At 33.8% G+C, this 26165-nt stretch overlaps 1 protein-coding gene across 2 annotated transcripts in view; it reads right to left on the bottom strand.

Moving 5' to 3' along the window:
• Positions 1–1092: 1092 nt before the first annotated feature.
• The window catches only part of LOC149803090 (prominin-1-A-like), a 153695-nt gene continuing 128622 nt past the window's right edge, over positions 1093–26165 (bottom strand). Inside the window, exons 27-29 of one of the 2 annotated variants that reach the window (XM_089952679.1) lie at positions 14767–15186; positions 14528–14628; positions 1093–4887 (exon numbers count right to left, since the gene is read on the bottom strand). In XM_089952679.1, coding sequence (XP_089808805.1) covers positions 14553–14628; positions 14767–15186 — 496 coding nt within the window. In that variant the 3' untranslated portion in view covers positions 1093–4887; positions 14528–14552. Of the gene's footprint in view, positions 4888–14527; positions 15187–26165 lie in introns of both variants that reach the window. The other variant, XM_089952678.1, reaches the window with a different exon arrangement.

Raw genomic sequence — 26165 nt, 5'->3', positions numbered from 1 at the left:
GGCCAACTTTTTTTGAAAGGTTTAGGATTTTCATGTACTAAGTAGTATGTGCAGACAGTCACAAAGGTACATCAGACTTATTTAGTTGTAGTTATCTAGTGTGTGGATGCATGTATGTATGGATACATCAGACTTATTTAGTTGTACTTATCTAGTGTGTGGATGCATGTATGTATGGATACATCAGACTTATTTAGTTCTAGCAGCAAATTTACAATAATGAATGTTTATACGCAACACAGAAGGAAAATAATTGTGGTTCAATATCTTCTGCAGAATGCTGTTTTTCCTTTTCTGCATGGCTTAATCAAAAAACCTTGCATAGTCACTAAAGCTAAAAAAGTAGATCACTGTGACATTATCAGGTCACTGACGTGAATAATGTGTCGTATAAATACATTCATCAAAATTTAATACTGTATACACACAACAGTGCCTAAAAAACTGAGCTAAAGTATTAAAAGTTAGTGACCTACTTTTGCCCGTGGTTAGTACCCTCCAAGATGAATACGTCCAGTTTCACAACAACATATCAATGTGTCAGATAAATGGGGCTAAATTCAAACACATAATCATTGGAGCAAAAAAAAGTAGGCCACAGTGACCTAATTTTGTCTGTGTTGAGTAGTGCAATACAAGATGAATGCACTCAGCTGCCGGTAATTTTTTGACTAAACATACTACAGGTAAGAGAAACTCATCTGCATAAAAAAACTTTATTTAATCCCTAGAGCATAAAAAGCAGATGACTGATCTACTTTTGCCTTTGTTGGGTTTTACCCTTCAAAATAAATATAGAAAACAAATTTCATTTCTATATACAAGAATGTCAGAGAAGCTGAGCTAAATGCAATAATAAACATGGACACCTACAAACAATGCCATTTATGTATCGTCTATGTTTTGGGGACACAAAAAAAAACAACATTATGCAACGGACAGAAATACATGTACCATATTCCCAAGACTTTGTTTCTAAATGCAAGGGAACAAAAGCACATGCAAACCTTAAGCATCTGACTTTGGTTACATGATTATCCGATAATTAGTACTTTTTACTCGCTTTGGAGAAAAGAAGGAAAAGTCAAGACGAAAATTAAAAGTGATTTTATTGATAAATATTTTGACTCATAGAAAATACAAATTTGATTCAATTCTAAAAGCACATTGTACAGCATTGATTAAAAAATAACTGCTTAGGTGACAAGCTGCTTTAGAACAAAATGTATATTGTGCAGTTATTATAAAATCACTGTGTAAAAATTTATGATGCAAGTTATACCTGTGGTTTAAGTGGATGAACTGAAATGTATGAGAAAATAAGAAAACCCCTTTTCAATATTTTCCACTGACATGCTTATGGGTTGGATCCAGTTGCAAACTGCACAGACCCAGATCTGTTATTGCTTAATCCACTGGCTGATGTGAGTCAGTGAAGTTTGTCAGGACTAATCAGCAGAACAGATAACAAAGACCTGATCTACCAGTGCATTATGGCAGATCAGGATCTATCTTCTTTGCAGTTGGATCAGACTTGCAAGCAAATAATGATAGAATGCCATATATCTGTCAGAAAACAGTTTTAATCCATGGAAGTAAATTAGTTTGAAAAGAGTCAGGTCAAGAGTAGAAGCAGATTTGAAATTGGATAGTATAATTGGCAAGTCACAATTTTTCTTCCTGAAATGTTAGACATTCCTATAAAAAAATGCAACTGTAAATACATATGCATCAAAATCTTGTTACTTTACCCCTTTTGTAGGAGATTTTTCCAGTTGAGTCATGGATACAGTAGTAAATGTTTTCTTGAGTATATAAAGAAAAGAAACTGGTGTATGATATTTAAGTATACAAATACATTTGATAAGCTACAAGATACAAATATTGAGTACATTGCACATATATTTCTATGACATTATTAATTAGAAAACTTAAAGAGTTATTGATAAAAATGAGTTACCTTGTATATTGTTGTAATGATGGAATTAAGGAACATTAAACTGTGTATAGATGGAATATTTTGTGTATTACAATATTTTGGCACTTGATTCTCAGTATAAAACAAAAACATGAGTCTCCTTATGAGCACTAATGAGTTACTAATACACATGTTTAATTCAAGCATTGAGAATACACATGGCTAGGGCAGTTCAGGTAATACTAAATTAAACAGGATCAAAGGAATGAACATAACTTAAAATATTAAAAGTTTTTGTTTTCTTCTGGAAAAACCTAAAGTTACTGAAATTCCATTACTGAAGGTATTCTTAAGATATATCGCCAAACGGTTTTATAAAATTATATTCATGCTTGTTGTTATAATGCTCACAACTCATTACAGATCCAAACTTAAGACCTACATCTTGAAATCAGTGTCAGAGTGCTGTCTAGAAATACAAAGCATGTTAAAAATTAATCTGAATATGTTCAGAACATCAATGATGGACAAAAAAAATGAAAGCATTGACAACTGACTTACCCAGTGTAGGTCCAGTTTTAAAACTTTTTCACAATAACACAAACATAGCTAAGGTCAGATCTGCACCCTTTTCATTGATAAACAATTACATAATGTCACTCTAATTGGCACCAGATGCAAATATGATTTGTTGGGGGTCAGAATCATATGCTATCGATGGAAAATCTTTTAACCATGGGTTATGGAACTTTCTTTGATCAAATTTACTTGAGCTACTAGTCTCGGTTGATTTAGCCTGATTCTCTGAAATATTATTGCTATCAGTTACATTATTATCTTCAACTGATTTCATTTACTTTGGTTGTTAGTACAGGGGCTTGTATCACTGCCAACAGTTTACCTATCAGTTATACATGTTAAAAAAAATTAAGCATTTTTATAGTATATGTATGACTGATAAAATAAATTGAAAGTGAAGATACGACCCAATGTGGTTGTGAGGGCCCAAAAAAGCTTTGAATTGTCCACGATTTTTAATTGCCTAATGCTATTACTATCAATGAAGTATTAATAATCAAGTGATTCAGAGAAATGAAAGCGACAAATTGATGGGATTACAATATTAGAACCATTGTCACATGTGTTTATCAGTAAACCGATGTATTAATGAAACTCAAACGAGCTTGCTCCAATCGCCAATTCATTCCTGCTCCAATTTGTATATGTCTGATGACCCACCTACAGAAAATTGTAATGCACCATCTATGATATTTATGTGTATATGGCACAATGGTGAGTCCTTGGCAAAACACCCAAGTGACCCTCTTTGTAAAGGTCACTTATATTGAGGCCATTGTTTGAGATTTTCATGGATAACAACTTAACACGGTTTGACTGTATCTATATTAAAATAATGAAATACATGGTTTCACCATTTTTTAAATCTATGTATCATGATTCCTAATCCTACTATTTTTATTTAGTTAGACAATTAAAACACTTTTGACACTTTTAATAATCTAATATTAAGGATTACTGCCCCTATCTAGTGTGTGGATGCATGTATGTGTGGATACATATACAGATGGTTATATGATTGCTACAACAAGTTTCCACCAAGATGAGCTTAACAAAATTATCAGAAGAAGTTTCACCCAGAGATCACTTACTTTTCTTTCTAAGAACACTACAGAAAAATTAAATTAGTCTAGTTTTACAAAGCAACATGCAAGACATGCCTACATTGATTGTTTCTTTCATGTAAGTGTTAGAGGAAAATAAAAGTTACAGCACATAAAAAAATCACAACAATTTGTCTTCTTAAAATCAATGAAACAAAATTTTCTTTTATTTATATATATATATATATATATATATATATATATATATATATATATATATATATATATATATGTATGCCATGCTATTTACCCCATTATAATTATTATTATTATTATTATTATTATTACTATTATTATCATATGACATAAACAGAACTAAAACAAAGACATTACAATATTAAATAGAATTTAAAAACGAAAATCCAAATCCAAACTGTTCTGAAATGTTTAGACAAGATCAAGATTGTAATGAAAACAGAAATCATCAGAAGCTCACTTAAAAGAAAGAACAAAGAAAACATTCTTTTCTAACAACTATTAGGTCAAATTAAAAATTAGCATTTTTTTACCATGCAAACCTTTTATGCTTATTTACTAAGCATATTTTTATCGAAAGGTCAAATTGTTGAGAAAACATGTTCTTGAATGGATTGTCCCTGATTTACAAGGATTTATGCATCAAAAGGGTTTAGGAAATATAACCAAATAATTTTTATTAATAAAAGCCCTAACACAAAATATTGTTACACACTGCAACACTCCAAGGGCAAAGATGCAGGTAAGTCCTTTTGCAGAATGAATTTATCCTGGCCTCTGTATAATTCATGATCTCAAGAAGTTAATTAAATATATGCAAAACAAACTTTAAGCGAAACCTTAAACAAATTGTTGATGTGGCTATCAGCACCGGTGCTGGCATAAAAGTTCACTCTTGTATCTTGGTTTTCCACTAAGGTGGACTTGGCAATTAAAGTGGCAGACTTGTCAAATCACATTACTCTGTTTTTTAGCACATATTTCAGTACTTGATTAAGAAGTAATGTACACAAAAAAATGCAGTGAACATAAAATCCTAAATTTTATCTGGTTAAAAATTTCACAAATTTTGAAGAAGAAAAAAGCATATCACACACTTTACAAACAATGCTCACAAACAGGTCATGTATGTAAACTTAGAAAACCTATAAGGTAATGCAAAGAAAACAAAATGGACATCCATATAAAGCAAATCAAATTTGGTATCCATGATAGTCTGACATCTGGATTTAAAATAAAGATGTGGCCTGTTTTTAGCAGGAATTATACCCCATTGATTTGTCTGTTCAATTTGACCTCCTGTATGGGGTGCTGAAAGTAAACAAAATTATAATTAATATGGCATGTTATCAGTAAGGTCAAATGGAAGGCGAGAAAAATACAACTTGAAAACCTGGCTCCAATAGAAACATATTTGGTTCCTAGTTATTAACAATAGTGAAGAGATACTGAAAGCAAATATTGTGTATGATATTATGTACTTGTTTATAACTGAAGACCGCTCCGGTGGCCTAGTGGTTAGAGCGTCCGCCTCGGATGCGGGAGGTCGTGGGTTCGATCCCCGGCCGAGTCATACCAAAGACTTACAAAAATGGTACTAACAGCTGCCTCGCTTGGCATTCAGCATTAAGAGGTTAGTGTTAGGACTGGTCGGCCTGGTGTCAGGATAATGTGACTGGGTGGGACATCATGCTACATGTCTGTGGCATGATGCCCCAGTGCTAGACATCACTATAAACTGCCACATTGCAGACATCGTAGCGATATGACTGAAAAATCGTTAAAGCTACGTTAAAAATCAAAATCACATCACATCACACATAACTGAAGTCGAGGCCCCGAGTGGCAGAGTGGTCTAAAGCACTCTCAGTTACCGATCACTGCCATCTCACCTCTGTCTGCATGAGTTTGAGTCTTGGATTCGGCCAATGTGGGTATATGAGAAAGCTTGCCAGTAGCTTATTGAGGGTTGGTGGTTCTTTCCAGGGATTTCCCTGGTTCTTCCTCCACCATTATTACTGGCCACCATGTATAACCTATCATGTGCTGAAAAATGACGTTAAACCATACAGCAACAACAACAAATAACTGAAGTCCAACTGCAAACAACATAGACCCTGATCTTCCATTGCATAATGCAACAGCAGATCAGGGTCTATGCTGTTTGTTCTACTGATTACTCCTAACAAGCTGCATAGACGCAGACATGCTGGTGTATTATGCAATAGCAGATCTGTCTCAATTTACATGTGAATATTCTCATAATTTTACAAATTAGGTCAGAGTGATTTTGTTTTCAATATGTTCTCTCTACATTTTAACTTTTAATTTTTTAAAAATATAAAATGTTAATTTTTAATAAGCACAATATTGCAAGTACTGTCAAACAAAATCTTTTTATATTCATTATGGATTCCATATGTAGGTCACTGTGTACATTCACCTGAAATATCCTACATTTTAGAGAAGTGAAAATCTGTGTAATCAGCAATTACGTGTCTCACCTGTGCATGTCTTTAACTAGTCTCCAGTAGCCATTGTCAGTCCTCATGTAGAAAATAAGATCCGACAAAAGTGATCTTGACAATTAAATGTCTGTTCCTTCTCTAACTGAGGTTTTTCCCAATAATTTCTTTCTAAATTTAACTTGATTTGTTTGAAATTTAAAATATTTACTTTAATCTGCACAATATACACCTACCAACCAACCTATGTACAATTATGACTGGGCATAAAAACGTAAAACAATACAAGAACATTCTTTTCTATTATGTTAAAGTTGAGGCTTATAACGAGTTGACAAAAAAATCCCAGAGATTAATGTATTTTAAAATTATTTTGGTTTTAAATTATTGTTTCTAAACTTTGCTTCAAAAACTATTATCCTTGTCCCCCAAAAGAATTAAGATTTTATGAAGTGAAAGTCATAGGCTTTAAGTAACCCAGAGATAATTGCGCTGAAGTAATTTCCCTGGAGTAACTGCAGGAAGTACATACATCAACAAGCAAATTCAGCAAATTTCTTTCCATCACCTACATATAACAATGTCTGACTATGACCTTTAAGACAGAGTTTTAAATTACTGGGCAGACATGGAAAGTAACCTAATTTCATTGCACCACCTCAATGATCATGAGAGGAAAATTGCAAAATAGTGATAAACAACTTGATCAGTGACCTTGACTTTGAAGATGTAAACTTTGATACATGAGATGCCATCAATCTGAGATTTGTATGTGTATGGTGGTTCATCCCTATACCTCAAACAGCTTTTAAGATACAAAGAAGAAACCTTTAAGTATTGGCCTGTCCTGTGACAGTAACATTGAGAATAAGACCCCAAAACAAACAAATCAACATACATTCTAGTGACAATATAAAAGTCTATTCATCTTAAACAGCTTTTAAGTATGGAAAATAACAAATGAGACTGAAATCTAAAATGTTGACCTGTGACCTTGAACTTTAAAACAGGAACCCCAATGCTGTATGCAAGATACCTTTAGGTAGCCAGATTGCAGTAAGATTTATCAAATAGAGTTTTATCACCAGGTATATACTCAAAAGGGGTGAGGTTTTCATTAAAAATGGCAAGTTTTTCTTGGGTCTTAACACTGGTTTTGGGACAAAAACGAAATCCACAAAAATGGCACCCCATGAAAATTAGCAAAACCACAGTTTAGTTATATGAAGTTTCTTCCCTTCATTTCTAATGCCTCTAAATTTATGTTATGGAAAAGAAGGTTTTACAGAAATTTTTTAACATATAACTCTGACAAGATTGACTTGGAAGACCCACTATGTGCTACACAACATACCTATGACATTTATATGTATCAAGTTGCATTACTTAATCTCAAACAGTTCCAAAGTTATTGAGTGGAAAATAAAGTGTGAAGGAAAACCGATAATGTACTGAAACATGACCTTGACCTTGAAGGTAAAACCCACAATGTATTATATGAGACACATTCTGGTAATGATCTACATATGTACTAAGCTTCATCCCTTAATCTCTAGTAACTTTGAAGACAAATAGCAGAACGAAACGTGTGAAGGAAATGTGATATATTGACCCATGACCTTGACTTTGGAAATAGCACCCACAGTGTGGCACATGAAACAACTTCTAGTTTGATGTACAAGTATATAAAATTGTACCCATTAATCTCAAATGGCTCTAAAGAAATAGAGCAGAAAGGGAGAGTGATGGAAATGTAAAATAGTGAGCCATGACAGTTTCGTTCTTAATCTCAAACAGTTCTAGAGTTGTACAGCAGAAAGGAAATTGTGATGGAAATGTAAAATATTAATGTCATTGAAGACAGCACCCACAATGTGGTATGTGACACACCATCTTGTGATGATGCACATACATACCAAGTTTCATCTCTTAATCTAAATGGCTTTTACATTATTGAGCAGAAGTGTGATAAAGATATAGAAATTTTGAGGTATTGAAGATAGAACCCATAATGTGGTATGTGACAAACCATTTTGTGATGATGTACGTGTATATCAAGTTTCATCTCTTCATCTCAAATGGTTTTTAAATCAAGAAGCAGAAGGGAAAGTGTGAAGATAGGACCCATAATGTTCTAGTGACTGTATACATATGATAGGTATTTAAAAAGTTATGAATATTTTGTCATAACTTTTTTGTTTCTTTCAACATATCAATTAACTGAATGCCAATCAATAGACAAAATACAAATTACAAAATGATCTGCAGCTGCAAATGTTGCACACTTGACACCTGCAGAAATATTTGTGTTCTGGTTGAAAGATGTCAAATGCCTTTCCATGATCACACAGACCTACCCACTAAGCTGAAAGATGTCAAATGCTTTTCCATGATCACACAGACATACCGCTAAGGATGAAAGATGGCAAATGCTTTTCCATGGTCACACAGATCTACTCACTAAGGTTGAAAGATGTCAAATGCTTTTCCATGATCACACAGATCCACCCACTAAGGTTGAAAGATGTCAAATGCTTTTCCATGATCACACAGACCTACCCACTAAGGTTGAAAGATGTCAAATGCTTTTCCATGATTACACAGGCCTACCCACTAAGGCTGAAAGATGTCAAATGCATTTCCATGATCACACAGACCTACCCACTAAGGTTGAAAGATATCAAATGTGTTTCCATGATCACACAGACCTACCCACTAAGGTTGAAAGATGTCAAATGCTTTTCCATGATCACACAGACCTACCCACTAAGGTTGAAAGATGTCAAATGCGTTTCCATGATCACACAGATCTACCCACTAAGGTTGAAAGATGTCAAATGCTTTTCCATGATCACACAGACCTACCCACTAAGGTTGAAAGATGTCAAATGCTTTTCCATGATCACACAGATCTACCCACTAAGGTTGAAAGATGTCAAATGCTTTTCCATGATCACACAGACCTACCCACTAAGGTTGAAAGATGTCAAATGCTTTTCCATGATTACACAGACCTACCCACTAAGGCTGAAAGATGTCAAATGCATTTCCATGATCACACAGACCTATCCACTAAGGTTGAAAGATATCAAATGTGTTTCCATGATCACACAGACATACCCACTAAGGTTGAAAGATGTCAAATGTGTTTCCATGATCACACAGACATACCCACTAAGGTTGAAAGAGATCAAATGCTTTTCCATGATCACACAGACCTACCCACTAAGGTTGAAAGATATCAAATGTGTTTCCATGATCATACAGACCTACCCACTAAGGTTGAAAGATGTCAAATGCTTTTCCATGATCACACAGACATACCCACTAAGGTTGAAAGAGATAAATGCTTTTCCATGATCACACAGACATACCACTAAGGTTGAAAGGCATCAAATGATACAGTGGAGATCACAGTGGTCATCAAATGTCATAGTGAAACAATTTTCACCAGCCTGGGCTTCAAAAACAGGACCTTCCTAACTCTAGACAGGTGTTCTACCACATGAGCTATTCAAGCTAATGCACCTGATGAGCTCTTGTGACATCAGGAAACAGTACAGACCTTCTCTATGGGTAGATTACGTGATAACATAGCTGGGTTACACGTTCAAAGTTGGGTGCAAGAGTAAAACATTAGCTAGGCATTAAATTTAATAAAATATTTTAAGTTGATTAAATTATTTTCAAATAATTTAGGTATAAATCAATGCTGAGCTGATTGAAAAGAGATTCTGAAACTTGATCAAACGTTTGGATGATTTTATTTCAATATTGTTCATTTAACATCTAGCCCTGTACTTATTCATATTCATGGCACAAAATGAGAAACCTTGCTTGAAAGGCTTTTAAACAAGTATTGTTGTTTGAATATGTAAAGTAAGAAATCTAAAGTTGGTTGCTTGGTTGGCTAGTTTTCAGCAGCGCTTTCAACACATTACTGGCTATATTGTGCTGACAAAATGGAAGCTAAATGCCTTTCCCAAAGACATGCTCTTGGAAACAGACCAACCTGGGCTAGTATTGAACCTTGGACCCTTGGATTTGCAATCTGATGTTCTACCAACTGCCATGGCTCACAAACAATATAAGGTTGTTTCTAAATTTTTTATATTTTAAAATAACTCAGAATTTTTGTGTTTCAGTCCAAGTTCAGTTTCTGTACTCAGATGTTTTCAAATACAGGACTAGGATTTTGGTGCGCAATTCTCATTTCAAGGCTCTCCACTAAGTAGTGATTTTGTCTGACATTATTTACAATTTTTTAAGTGCATATTTGAAAAGTAATTATTAAATGGAAGTAAGTCTCAGTTTTGGGGGTATTCAGCAGAGGGGATCTTACCACATACCTATAAAAACTGATCCTTTTTTAATACAGCTCAGTGATGCAACAAAAGCTCAAGCAAAAGCAGTTAGTACCAGTCATATCCTGTAACAATTCCTATATTAAAAAAAAATGTACTGATGAAACACACACATGCTGGCAGAATGTTTGCAGATGAAAAATTATGTCAGACTGTACCCTCTGCACATGAGAATTGAAAAACTTTGCAATAAAAGATTAGCCTAACTGGAAGCCTTAGTTCTGCATACAATCAGTCCCAAAGACTCATTAATAGCTATTAAGAGATGCATCCAATCAGTCCCAAAGACTCATTAATAGCTATTAAGAGATACAATGAATATCTAATAGACACACAAAGTATCTAACAAATACAATAAGTATCTAACAGAGATACAATAAGCATCTAACTGAGATACAATGAGTCTCTAACAGATACAATGAGTATCTAATATACACAAGTATCTAACAGATAAAATGAGTATCTAACAGATACAATGAGTATCTAATAGATACAGTATCTAACAGAGATACAAAGTGTATCTGACAGAAATACAATGAATATCTAATAGATACATGAGTAAAAGGGGCACAATTTAATAAACTAATTTCTGATGAAGAATTGTTTCAAATTTAATGGAGAAAGTAAGCTAACATAAGATTTGCTGATATTTTTTTTACATTGGTTTGGTAAGTTCTAAACTGATAATACAGCCAAACCTGTCTACAGTAACCACAAATTGGAAAAGGACAAAGTGGTTTTTGTATATACTGTAGGTGACCTCTGAAGGCATGTTTAGCTCTCAAATTTGGTACATGACAAATGAATATACTATGCACCAATAATTTTAGTATTATTACTAGTAGTAGTTTAATTATTTTGCATGTATTAATATTGACAGTTGTAGTATTCTATCAAGATACACATATTTAGTGTAGCTTTTTAGCAAATAACAAAATAATAAAAAGTTCCATGTAAGATTGATGAATCCTCATTCTAATCCAACATGTACATTCATCATAACTGATTCTCCTATGATTGTCACATGTGTCAAAGTTTTCATAAATTTTAGCAGTTGCTTTAATTTGCATTCAAACATAACTTATGATTGGGAAACAAGGGAGGACTGCCTTTTTGTTAGGCCATCTGGTGTAATTTGGCATAAAACAGGTGTTCACAGTTGACAGATTAAGCAGTTGTTCAAACTCACCAAGATCCAAAGGCAGTCAGCTTTTATGAGTGACCGACCATTGATGAAATAAATAGAAGCTTTTTGCAGCTATTGATTCAGGTAATATATATATATATATATATATATATATATATATATATATATATATATATATATATATATATATATATATATATATATATATATATACATACCATGTCCTGCCCATCAAACAAAAGAAGTTTAATTTGCATACTTGGAGCAGTCAGTGCTTCAGTGATCATCATAGAATGCAGGGTTAAAGAACTGCTTTATTAAAGAATAAATAGCTGCTAACTGCAGAGAACAGGGTGAAACTACTGCTTGGTTAAGAAACACATGGCCGCTGACCATTGAAAGCAGCATGGAACCAATGCTTGGTTAAGAAACACATTGGTACTGAAAGTGGAAGACAGCTGACTGCTGATTATGTGACATTTATATAGGAAATCTGCCAGGAGGTAACTAGAATGGCCACTGTGACCAGGTGACCTCTGTACTCAGGTGACCGTAAAGACAGGTTTGACTGTAATTAAATGTTAAAAGTGGCAATCAGTGTGCTCATGTTGACCTCAGATGAGTTCCCACTTTCAAATCTGTATTGACCGTACTGTATCTGTTTACGAACAATGAAAACCCAGCTGCAAAAAATGTTGACCCATCTAAAGTATTGACTTAGTGTTTAGTAGAACAAATAGGGTAGACACGGATCTGCAGGCACATTATGCATGAGCAGATCTGTATCAATACTGTCACCAGTTCATTTAATTTGAAATTATACATGACTGCGTGCTGTCTTGTATGCACAAGTTTAAACAGGCTGCTTTGCTTTATTTACCTATGTCTTGTATGCACAAGTTAAACAGGCTGCTTTGCTTTATTTACCTATGTCTTGTATGCACAAGTTAAACAGGCTGCTTTGCTTTATTTACCTATGTCTAATGCAAAGCTAACACATACATAGCATACACCTAAAATATGTAATGCATATAACAGGTAAATACAGAATTGTGAATGTCATAATTTTATTAAAATATTATTTTTAGCATATTCAAACCTATCTTGAAGGCAGACAACAATATGTTTCTATTTCAAATGAACTTTTAGATAAGAAACATGATCACAATGATAAATTCGTGGACCATTACTCTTTCTACTGTACATCAATGATTTATGCATCACATTAAAGCTATCCACCACCTACACATTTGCAGATGACACAACATTATATAACACTGAATCAACTGGCCATGAGATTAGCTCTAAATTAAAAAATGGTTTGGTAAAAATAAACAACTGGTGTGAGTATAGTGATGTGAAGATAAATGCAGCAAAATCAAAAGCCATGATCACTGGTACACTGTGTATAGTCAAGCAAGAGTAAAAGCTGAGAAAAATGATTTCAAAGTAATGATAAAAGGAAAGGATATACAACAGTATGAAATTGAAACACTATTTGGCATCACAATAGACAATATCTTGTGTTGAAAAATGCAAGCTGATAAGGTCATTAAAAAAATTAACTCACTGCTTTATCTCTTGAACAGAATAAACTCTTATGTCCCTCAAGAGCAGAGTAAGATATTCTACAATGTATCTATCATGCTACATCTAGAATACTGTAGGAAAGAGTACTGAAATTTCAAAAAGAAACTAGCTAGACTTATTCTTGATGCTGATTTCGATACACCATCAGCAATGTTTTGAAAACTCTAAAGTGGCTTCCATTTCATCAGAGAACTCAGTTTCAGGAGGGTTGTCTAGTCTATAAATACTAATATGGTTTGGCTCATGATCATCTGAAATGCAATTTTAAATGTGTTGAAAATGTACATATGTATGAACTAAGATCATCTCAAACAAGTTATATTAACCTAAACCAAATGCGGAGTTTTATAAGAAGAGTTTTAGTTTCTCTGGTGCCAAACTATGGAATTCCATACCACCTTATTATATAAAGTCAGCTGACTCATGCCAAGCTTTTAAAAAGCTTCTTAGTCAACATCTACAGAAAGAGTCATTTGTATGATTGAATTGAATTCAGTACTACCACTCTTTAAAACATTGTTACATCATGTACTCACCTGTTTTGTTACTGCTCTTCATAATAATCCTGTATGTACTCATCCTTAAAGCATTTGCTTATTTTATTAAAGCAGTAAGTCAATTGCCTAAAGTTTTTAATAGCATTTGCTGCCTAAAACGACATCTCATCCTGTAAAAATCTGCATATATATATATATATATATATATATATATATATATATATATATATATATATATATATATATACAGTAGAACCTGTCTTGAAAGACCACCCCTTCTGCCAAAAAATAATGGTCTCCCAAGACAGGTGGTCTCTCATTACAGGTCATAATAATATATAGTCAATAAATCTGTGCATTGAGAATAAGATCTCTCAAGACAGGTGGTCTCACATAACAGTGGTCTTTCGAGATATGTTTTACTGTATATATATATTTATTTGTACAAATGTAAATGTAGAAGGCCTTATGGAAGATTGGTCAGTTGACCAAATGAGCTTCTTCTATTATTATTATTATTATTATTATTACAGTAGAACCTGTCTTGAAAGACCACCTCTTTTGCCAAAAAATTATGGTCTCTCAAAACAGGTGGTCTCTCGTAACTGATCACAATGCTATATAATCAGTAAATTTGTGCATTGAGAATGTGGTCTTTCAAGACAGGTGGTCTCGCATAGCAGTGGTCTTTCAAGACAGGTTTTACTGTATTATTATCATTATCATTATTATTATTATTAATATTATTATAACAGTCATCCTCAAGCTCCAAACATAATACCAACACCAAACTAAATCTACTATGCATTAAAGAAAAGCATGCAATCTCAGCTCCTTATCCAGTGTACAAGCTGCAAATAGAACCAGGTTAGTAGTGGTATTACTTACAATAACATTTTATGACAGCTGTAGGTTAGTTAGGGTCTAGTTTGCCAGGCTGCTCCCTGTCATAAAAAGAAGCATGGTTTGGTTGACCAGGCTGTTCCCTGTCATTATAAGAGGCATGGTTTGGTTGACCAGGCTGTTCCTTGTCATAAAAAGAAGCATGATTTGGTTGACCAGGCTGTTCCCTGTCATAATAAGAAGCATGTTTTGGTTGACCAGGCTGCTTCCTGTCATAAAAAGAAGCATGGTTTGGTTGACCAGGCTGTTCCCTGTCATAATAAGAAGCATAGTTTGGTTGACCAGGCTGCTCCCTGTCATTATAAGAGGCATGGTTTGGTTGACCAGGCTGTTCCCTGTCATAATAAGAAGCATAGTTTGGTTGACCAGGCTGCTCCCTGTCATTATAAGAGGCATGGTTTGGTTGACCAGGCTGTTCCCTGTCATAATAAGAGGCACGGTTTGGTTTTCCAGGCTGCTCCCTGTCATAATAAGAAGCTTGACGTGAAGCATGTTTTGGATGAACTACAGCATAATTAGATGTCATCTCCCGATAATCCATATATCCATCTTGCTGTGGTCTCCCAGCTGGTGAAGACAGCCTATTTATGTCATGTTCAAAACCAGGATTATGATACACATTGGAAATTGCCCCTTGTGGATACCTGTAAACAAATTCATTTGGTTGACTAGAGGAAACAATATACTTTTGAAACTTGTTGTGCACATGTGATGTCATCATTTAAAACAAAACAAAATTATAAAAAGACTAAATGACCAGTAAGATGGACATGCAGTTCCAAAGTTTGCACTATAAAGAAAATGACCAGCTGTATAATGCAGGTGAACAAGTGGTAGATTGTATCATTTTTTATGCATTTAAATTCTATTCCAAAGCATTCATATACTTTTTTGTGATAACGTTTTTCACATTAGAGTGACAATTTTATTTTTTAAAGAAAGATAACAAATTTCAGTGGCTTATTTTGTTTGAATGGAAAAATATATTTCATATCAATCTTTTCCACATAACAGTCAGTGGGAATAGTCAACAAATGGAGTTTTTCTGTAAAATTTAACCAAATGACACCAGTGAGTATTCCATACAGGCATGACTGATGTAATTAGAAGTTGGCAATCGTCATCATGAACAAAATTTGTCATCTACATGTTTTTCATTAGACTTCTAAAACAAAGATTATCACCACAACACAAATGTGAAATAATTTCAGACAAATATAGTTCCAATATGGTACAGGTGTAAAATATCAATCTGGTACCATTATTTTAGGCATCAGTTTTACTTTAAAATCTAATTGTAATTGAATTAATTACATTACTGTATTTAGATCATACTGGAATTGATTCTATTAATTTGATTAATTACTAATTATTATTGATTTCATAAATTCAACTTTTAATTTAATCAAAATTGACGTAGTCCTAATAGTAGATACAAAAGTGACATCTGCCAGATTTGTGATGATTATTTTTAAGCAAATTTAAACTTATGGTTCATCTTATTATTTGATAAAAAAAAGATTTCTACAAAAAATCTTTCAATATCAAAATGTAAAGATTGCTACTACTATACATGTAATTTATTATTATTATTATTATTATTATTATTATTATTATTAATATTATTATTATTATTATTATTATTATTATTATTATTTGATGCACTTGAGTAATTACCAGTACATCTTTACATCTTTTTCATTGATATAATTGATCCTATAAAGGGAATGTAATCCGTATTAACAGCTCAAATGGGTGATGAATATTTTTTAAAAAAAACTAGATTAATCAATCCTATTTACAATACTATCTAATATTCACAGAAGGATACTCAAAATATATAGGTTATACCTCTGTATACAGATCGACTACTCTTAGATCATGAATGATCTGTTTTAAGTTTTGCATAACAGCTTAAAGCAAAATGCAGTGTCAATGAATTTATAATTTACCTGCACTCATTCTAAACACACTCTCTTTGATTATAATTTGATGGACTGGTCTTTAGTTTGCAACAAAACTAGTACGTTTTATATCCCAAAGACTATGACACCCCCATAATCACATCTGAGTCAATAGAAGTGAAGGGGATAACTGCACAAGTTAAAGAAACACCACCCTTTATAAGGGAAATAGAAGGAAAAACAAGCGAAATATTTGTGCCTGGGCTACCACTTGAAATAGACACAAATGAATTTGTGCATAAAGTAGAAACCAAATTTCAAACGCAAGTCAAGACGCACAAGATGGCCACCATTTGGGGGTTCGGGTCAATTAAATCGGGAGTAAGAATCTTACTGGTCAAGAAAGAAGATAAAAAAAAATACCAGCACATTTCTATGTAATGGGCTTTAGGCTCAAAACATGGTATGAGAGATGTGAGTTGGAGAGAAAATGTCCGAAATGTGGGCAAACCGGGCATGACCCCCAACAATGCACAAATAAACCATCAGCCCCTACATACGCAAGTAAGGTGGTGACAGTCTTAGACCCACAAATAATAGATGATGAGGTGCGTGCAGAAAATTCAATTGCACAAATACACCAAAATACAATCCCAAAACTGACCAGTGAAATGGTGCAATCAGAGATAGCGGTACCAATACCGGAAATAAACCAAAGTTTGGAGCAATCTCAAATTATGCCAGAATGGGCAAAAATTTTCTGCCCAAATAAAACTGGAATTTGCAACACCGCACACCCCGAACCAATTAAACTTAAAATTAAAATCAGTAACAAATTTGCACCATTGCAAGAAGAAGAAACATCACTACAAGAAAAGGAAGAGGAGGAAATGGAAGGGGATCAAACAGACTACCCAAAAAGAACATAAAAAAAAGAAAAGCCTTCTCAGAGTCAAGCTCCTCGCAGGAGGGAGCAATAGAGGAAGAAAGATTCGACACTCCTGAAACTGCACATAAAAAAAAGGAATTTGAAACATTACAAAACATGACAAAGAAAATAAAGGAGGGACCGGAAACTACAGACAAAACAAATGGACAGACGGACCTAATGGACAAGAAAGAAATAGACGATGAAGACAAAGAAGAAGACGAAGATGAAAATGACGAGGGAAGCGAAAGCGACAAGAATTTTGAGACAGGGACAGAATATGAAAGTGACACTGACGATACACATAGGACTGGAAATACAATGGAAACAGAAATAGGCACGGAAAATACAACTGACAAGACCAATGCTACTGATGAAAACACAACAGAAACTCCAATTAACACTACACTAGGGGGTGACCCAGTGCCCCCACAAATAGACCCATAAATCTAATCTAATCTAACTATAAAGTAAACATTACATTTTTTTTCTAAAATTAAATTATGTAACAGTGAGAACAACCATGCGACAACCTGGTGAAATGACAAAAATGGAATGAACAAACTTCCATTTATTGTCAATAATGCTAATGGGATAAATAAAGAAAAAATACTAAAACTTAATAACGACTTAATTTACGATGTTTTATTTTTACAAGAAACTCACAATGGCTTTACCAAGGAGAAAATCAAAGCACTAGGTATATGTTTCAGAAAAGGAGAAGAGCAAGCAAACTGTAAGGAAATGAAAGAAAAAATAGACAAACATGAACATCTGGGCACTTACGCCACTCTGCCTCATGGAACAGGCCCAAGTGGCCAAAACATACATATATACAAATTTTAATTATATACTAAAGTCAAACGACATTAATAATACAATATTGCAAAAAATTGATAAACCCATCACTAACTATATTTGGGATTTTAAAACACATTATGTAAAAAAAGAAACTTTATATAAAGCAAGGGAAAAAGGAGGACTAGCAATACCAAATCCAATGTTAATTAAGCATGCTAATTCTAAATAGAATAAAAAAAATACAAACAGAGCCAGAATACCTGTGGGAAGGGATATATGTATATTGGTTTGGGTTTTTTATGAGAAACAGAAGAGACATCTATCAAAATAATAAACTTGTAAAAAAACTAGAAGTACTTAGAAGATTTAGATATATTAAAGAACTACTACAGATGTATAGAGATAATAAAGAGATATGGGAACTAGATGATAAACTTACATACAAATGGATAAGAGAAATAACTACAAAAGAGTATAAAAATAAAGTAGAAGATAAGCTATATATTAATTGGGAAAGAGCATGGGGGCACTGGGTTAAACTAGGCTCCCTTAAAATACAAAGCCTCTGCTTCAAATACATGCATGATGCATGGTTGACGGGAGAGGTTGCAGTGCGACGGCATATGGTCCGAGTACCGCCAAATTGTCCACTGTGTAAAAAAACTATTTTTAGCAAACATCATGTTATTACTCAGTGCGAGAAAAGAAAAGTAGAAAGACTAAGAGTTATAGAGAAAATTAGTAAGAACGACAGATATGGAAAAGAAAACTTACTATACTTAGATGGGAGATTTGACAAAGAAACACTATAAAAAATAACTGACTATATTGTAGACACAATGAAAGCCTGTGGCCAGATCATAGTGATAGGTAAATATAAAAAAATAAAAAATAAAAAAAATATAAAAAAATATTAAAAAAATAAACAAATTTCAATTTTTTAATTTCAATCGCAATTTAAATTTCAAACATTTAACAAGTAAATATAAAAATCTCCCAGTCACATAACTTCCTAAAACTAAATATTTGTAGAAATATCCCACACATAAATTGTTATTATGAATCTCAAATCTTCCAGTCATATAACTTCCTAAACCTAAAGAATTTTTTATTTTATTTTTCCATCATTCTCTCATTCTTAATGGGTATAGGAAATGAGAAAAACAGAGAGGGACAGGGATCCCTAATGGGGGAAGTATGAGATAATGAAGTCATGGGGCTACGTCACATGGTGCTACATGAAGTGAACAGGCCCCTGAAAGAGTTTTGGAAATATCCCCAGGTGGGAAACTCAGGCGTACAACACAAAGAAATAACTACTCGTATATACTCTCAACCTAATTCACTCTGTCTCTGTTACACAGCTCCCGTACTGTGTATCTATCCCCATTTAGCGGGAAATAAATATAAAAATTACGTTTCGGTTTTTTTTGGAACATAATCTTAAATAAATAAAGGTGGACTAACTCGAGCACAGAGAAACACAGTAAATAAAGAAAGTGTGGACCCCTGCTCGAGCCCAACTGACCTAATCATATTAATTTAAGCGAAGAATGACACAGACCAACACACACATAAAACAATAGCTTCTTTTTTCTTTCAAAACCAATAGTCCACCATTTCTTCGCCAAATTCCAAATTTGAAATAAATATAACCATTAATAAAATATAAGATTGTAAGACAACTGGGATAAAATTTGAAATAACTGGCTATCCCTACAAAGAAAACTATATATAGCACACATACATATAGCAATATACACATAGCAAACACAGGATATAGGTGACCTCTAGCCAAGGTCAACCAGAAAATCAGGAATGGGACTTCAAGTAAGGTGACAGAAACCAACTCAGAAGAACCACCCTGTAGAAAACACTAGGAAATCCAACAAATACCCCCTCAAAAATTACCTTAAAATAAATTTTTGATTGGAATTCTTTTATTAAAAAAAACATACAACACACCTGGGGGAAAGCACATACATATCAACACTTTCCTTTTTTTGGACAAGTTGGGGGGGGGGGCATCTGTCTGGTGCCCCCCCCCCCCCCAAAAAGCAAAAACAATCCAAGCCAGTTAATTGCTTAAACCCTGGTATTGGTTTTGGGTAATATGCAATGCCATTACCCCTTGTTCTCTATGAGTAATCCACATAAATTAAAGGTTTTAAAATCTCAAGTGGATTGAGAACCACAAGAAATGATGCCCTCTCTATTTTCATCTGTGTAAATTTGCTATAGTAATTCATGGATATATTAATGAAATTTTATATAAAAAATTCTGTGACTTTTCTGTGTTTCTGTTTCTATCATTAATTTTCTTTACATTTCTCATTTACCTAATTTGAGCTCATCTGTTGAACCTTGCCCTCAAACAGGTGTCAACTGGAATAACCTGGCCAAATATCTAGGCAAATTTAATTAGCATGTAAATAACACTGCATAGCTATATGGTTCATGTGACAATATATGTCATACTTAAAACAAGAATGCACTGTTTTGTCAGTTTTGTCAATTGATAATGGAATATAATAGAGCCCTTGTATGTAAGGAAGATCATAATCATCAAGTAACTGAACAATACAGATTACAATCGCCCTGAAACCTCCCTCTAATTTCAAAACTAAAAGGGTGGAAAACACATGCTAGCATCAGTGATTGCCATCTCCCAATTAATCTGGAATAGCATAGTGATACCAAATTCATAAAACCAGAACTTACTAGCAAAAAAGACAAAGCCAAGGTATAGGTCTGGCTTCATCTTATACTCCACACCAACTTAGATAAGGATTTAGGATGAAAACTTACACAATGAGCAAATTCAACTTATACTCCATATCAATTTATGGGCTTGAAAATATGGTACATAATTTGTTTTTGATACAACCTTTGGGTCAGTGTGTGTGTGCATGTGTGTGATAAAAAATAAAATGTGATGTTTTGCAATGGCAAACTAACAATGTAACAAGTTCTAATTTCAAAAAGACTGCAGAAACAACAAATTGTAAAAACAATTAACAAATCATACATCAAAATACAGTGATCCTTACCATACAAATGAATTTGTTGTAAGTGGGATCACCATACAAAAGGGCACATTTTTCACAGTATTGCTATTATATAATGTATTAGGATCCCTTATCACACTCAAGTTATAAAATGAACCATGGTACACTGAGGTACCTAATAGTGACGGACTATACTCAGCAATTCCTACAGTTTATTATTGAGTAAAGTATTGATTTTTTGGGGTGGGTTTTGTGGGTTTTAACACCATTTTCAGCACATGGCAGCCTGTATATTTAGTGCAGGAAACCCTGGGAAGATGTTTACTGACCCACAGGACTCTTCTGATAAACATTTCATGTACCCACTTTTGCAAAGACAGGATTCAAACCCAAACAGAGATGAAATCTGAGTTATCTGTAAAGGCAACTGATTTATACCATCTAGCCACCAAGGGTCCCAAAGAAAGCATTGAAGAAAATATGAAGATGTATCAAACTTGCAAATCTTCAACAATGTGTTAATTTTGAATCACCTCATCATGAAGGATTGTGACATTAGAATAACTCTATTAAGTGTCACTGTGCATTCAGAATACAATTACCAATCCAAATCCATGGATATATGGATTCAGCCATTATTCTTTGAAATAGAAGATCTTACACAATTTTGAAATTAAATTCTGTTTTTCTGGACAAACTGAATGTATAAAGCTAAAAAAAAGCAGGCTTAAACAATAAATGGAATCTAAAAAACTTGAACAGAGACTATGATGTTGATGGACATACAGACAGACGTATGAATGCCAAAGTGATTGCCACATCATGCTACAAACTTTAGTCAATTTACAATGGCACCAATATAAAGAATCCATGGGGATAAGCACATTAAGTTTGTCAAAACTGGATTAAAACTGTCAGGATTTGAAAACAGGAATACATATACATAATTGTTTTACTTTCAGATTTTAAAAAAGTACTTTAATAAATTAATTAAAAACTATTTAAATCTGAGCCCTTTATAAGTTGATTCACTTAAATCAAAATTAAATTTGCAAAGAGAGTCCCCATATCCAAAAGTGAATAACATGTTTAAAACTAGTTCCTAAGCAAGCTTATGACAGATATGGGTGCACAGCACTCAAAACTTCATGTTATCTTTGTATTTTCTTTTCTAAACAATGCTTGAAATTAATCAAACATGAGCCAATTTTATAATGTGTTAGCAGAATGTTCTCTAGAAATTTTGTTGAGTAGGCATTTGGAACATTGGAAAAGAATAATGCTGGATGTGAACAACATAATTCTACTTTGCAGGTAAGCTATTTTTAACTGTATAACAAACCAAAAACTAGTATTATCCATAGTAATGTCTCTCCTATCAACAGTCCTGGTAAGTGTGACACAGAGTATAGCTTTAATGCAAATTTCAAGATCATCCACAACTGGGTTTCTCCTGTCAATAGTCCCAGTATGTGTGACATAGAGTATAGCTTTAATGCAAATTTCAAGTATCGTCCACAACAGGGTTTCTCCTGTCAAGAGTCCCAGTATGTGTGACAGAGTATAGCTTTAATGCAAATTTCAAGTATTGTCCACAACAGGGTTTCTCCTGTCAACAGCCCCAGTATGCATGACATGTATAATTTTAACACAAAATCCTTTATTGTCCACAACAGTGTCTCTCCTGTCAACAAGTCCACTATATAAGACATAGAGTATAGCTTGAATACAAAATCCTTTAATGTCCACAACAGTGTCCCTCCTGTCAACAACCCACAATTTAAGACAGAGTATACATTGAATACAAAATCCTTTATTGTCCATCAACAGTGTCTCCCTGTCAATAAGCCCACTATGTAAGACATAGAGTATAGCTTGAACACAAAATCCTTTAATGTCCACAACAGTGTCCTTCCTGTCAACAACCCACTATTTAAGACAGAGTATACATTGAATACAAAATCCTTTATTGTCCACAAGAGTGTCTTTCCTGTCAACAAGCCCACTATGTAAGACAGAGTATACACTGAATACAAAATCCTTTATTGTTCATAACAATGACTGATTGACTGTTACTATTTGAACAGTGATGCATATGACTTGTTGCCTTTTCATCAGTTAACATAAGTGAGACAACAAAATAAATGTAGATACAATGCAAGTCCCTAAACCAAAGTTTTAATAAATTTGCATAACACACCATCTTGCTAATGATATGCTATCTTATCACATGAAAGAAGAACAAACTCAGAAACAAGTTACATTTTAAAGTTTTCAACAAATCATGGAATTTATTTTCAGACCTTTATTTGGGTGAATATGAAGTTTTAGGTATCTGTAATCGGTTCTAACAAGGTACCAATTTTCATGGAATTCATTATTGCCACCAACAATAAATTTAAACACCCAATGAAAACAAATTAGCCACACATGATAAGATGTAAACACCCCCACCCCCATTTTCATGCTGTGTTTGTTTCCTAGAGATCAGCAAAGCTATTTGGCACATCACCATCATTTCTGTAATCTGGTAATACAAAATTTTATTTTATACGTGTTTGTTTTATTTAACCCTTTCTAAAAAAACAAGTATTTATTGCATTTACTATATTGTTTCAAGGCATATATATTATATGGTATCTAACAGGTGTTATTTTCCCTCACTGCCTTAAAATGATATGTTGTGAGATAAGTAAGGAGGAAGAAAAACAAGAAAATTCAAAGTATTCAAACACTAGTGATGGTAGCAGGCTGATTCACTGCAGGCTTTCTTGGCCCAAATTACACGTCAATTTGGTCCAGATTTTGGGCTGATTTTGGGCCAAATCTTAGACTGATTCAGACCATGTGATATATTTATAAGTTTCATCTTGGATTTAAATGTGGCATTTACATTTGTTTAAGAAATATTATATATCTATTTATTTCCCAGGTACACTGATCAGTTCAAATCTGCATTTAAAAAAACAAAACCCCAATTGTATGTGAGATAATGGCATCATTATATATAATGAAATAAAGTAAATTAAGACTGTTTATCTTGCATCAGCTATTTAATACTGAAATAATGTTATGCCAGATCATTCACCTTTGTAAAAATTTTAAATAGTTTATTTGATTTTATTGGGAAATAATAAAATTAACAACACTGAAAAGAAAAGATGAAAACCAATTATTTTAGTAAAATATATTTCTTTGAAAATAATAACCCAACCATAATACCTTAGAAGAACTACCACTGGCATGCAAATCCAGTCTTCCCATGCTAAAACTTAGCTAAAGAGGTAAAAGCTCTCTGCCCACTTAGGTGGCAGTAAGAGTGATCTCCATTTTAAACTGTGACTGGCACCAAAATCATTCGAATTCATCAGTTGCTACTTGAGTAGAAGGCATGCTCTCTGTATGAATATAACTGCAAGGAGAGTGCATTATGTCTGGGTAAATGTTATCAACGAAATATATTTTTATTACCAAAAATTGATTTTTTCATCAAATTCATTATCCAATGATAATACCATAGGGGAATAGATAAGAGTTGGAGGGAGATAGATCCACTTACTTTCAGGGAGACTCTTGTCTCTAAGGTATGTGAGACAGCTTCTAAATAAATTGACTGGAAAATAGTCTCCATATGTCAGGAAACAGCTTCAAAAGGGAGAAATTTTCCCTCATGCAAATCCAGTGGAAGCTGTCAAATGACCTGGAAAGGTAACCAGTCCAGAGGTAAAAGTTCCTCCAGATCAACTTGAGCCTTTTAGGATGAAAGATCTCTGATAAAACTGGAGAAGTGTACTTAGATCTCCATTCCATGGCATAGATAATCACAGAGAACAGTTTTGCTCATATGCAATGTTTGTGGCAACTGTCCTAACTTTGTGAGCCGATATGGGAAGCAAATTCATTGGCGTGGGCTTTGTTTAATGTGTGGTACAGATGTCCCACTTTATTCAGGATGAAAGTATCCATGTTGAAATATCGTCCATCCCATCTTTGGAGGCAAAATGAATCATGATCACCCTTGATGCAATGGTTCACTCTTCCTGAATATCACTTCAGAGCTTGCACTGAGTCCTGTGGATGACCTTGATATTAATATCTGATTACCAATGAATGGGAGCTTGTTCTTGGCAATGAAATCATGGGGCTTCATGATACTGATAATGAATTGATGTAGATGGATCCATAATAAGAAATGTATTCACTGATTGCCAAAGTAGTGATAGTGATGTGGCAGGACTTATATGAGAGGTGAACTAATTGGTGTATTGTTTAGCTAGTTTGATACTCATAATAAATTCCACTTGGGCAAGGATACATTGTCTTGGTGAAATCCAAAATGAACAGAAGAACAGATAGGTCTTCAGTTTGTCCAATATCCTCTCTTCCAGGATAATTCAGTATGCCAGAGATCCTGAAATGGTAGGTTTCAATTGTGTTTGGTGCTAAATGTTTCTCATCGAAGAGCAATTGAGGTATAGATTCCATTCATTGGTATAAAGTGCTCTTGTGAAGCTTAGCTAAGATTATGTATCAATGCCTTTGCATGACTCCAAAGTGGATGGCCATTTCACTTGAGGGATTCTCCACCACTAGTGAGAACTGATTGTTCTTAACATCATATTTAATAAGCTCTAGACATGCAGGTTTAGTAACTCTGGGTTGGGATGAAACACCTGCCATCATGGTTGTTTAATGCTGGTTAGGGAATATATTGATTGCTTGTGATTCTGTTGTGAGATTGATGAGGTTTGGTCAAAGTTTCCCATTTGAGCAGAGTGATCAGCATGAGGACACACTCGGATTCTTTTGATTCCTATATCAATTTCAGAATCTGAGGTGTTGGAAAAGTGTAAATATTAGGCCATTCCTATCTAATGAAAGAGCATCAATTATCCTGGACTTTTAGAACCAGGTCTGTGAGATTTTGGCATTCCACTTTCTTGCCAACAGATCCACTGAGTATCTGTTCAGTGAAAACTGAG

This window comes from Sinohyriopsis cumingii, chromosome 3 (genome assembly GCF_028554795.1).
Source record: "Sinohyriopsis cumingii isolate HCF-2022 chromosome 3, ASM2855479v2, whole genome shotgun sequence".
NCBI lineage: Eukaryota > Metazoa > Mollusca > Bivalvia > Unionida > Unionidae > Sinohyriopsis > Sinohyriopsis cumingii.
Note: the sequence above shows the minus strand (reverse complement) of the source record. Positions and strands in the feature narration are given on the sequence as shown.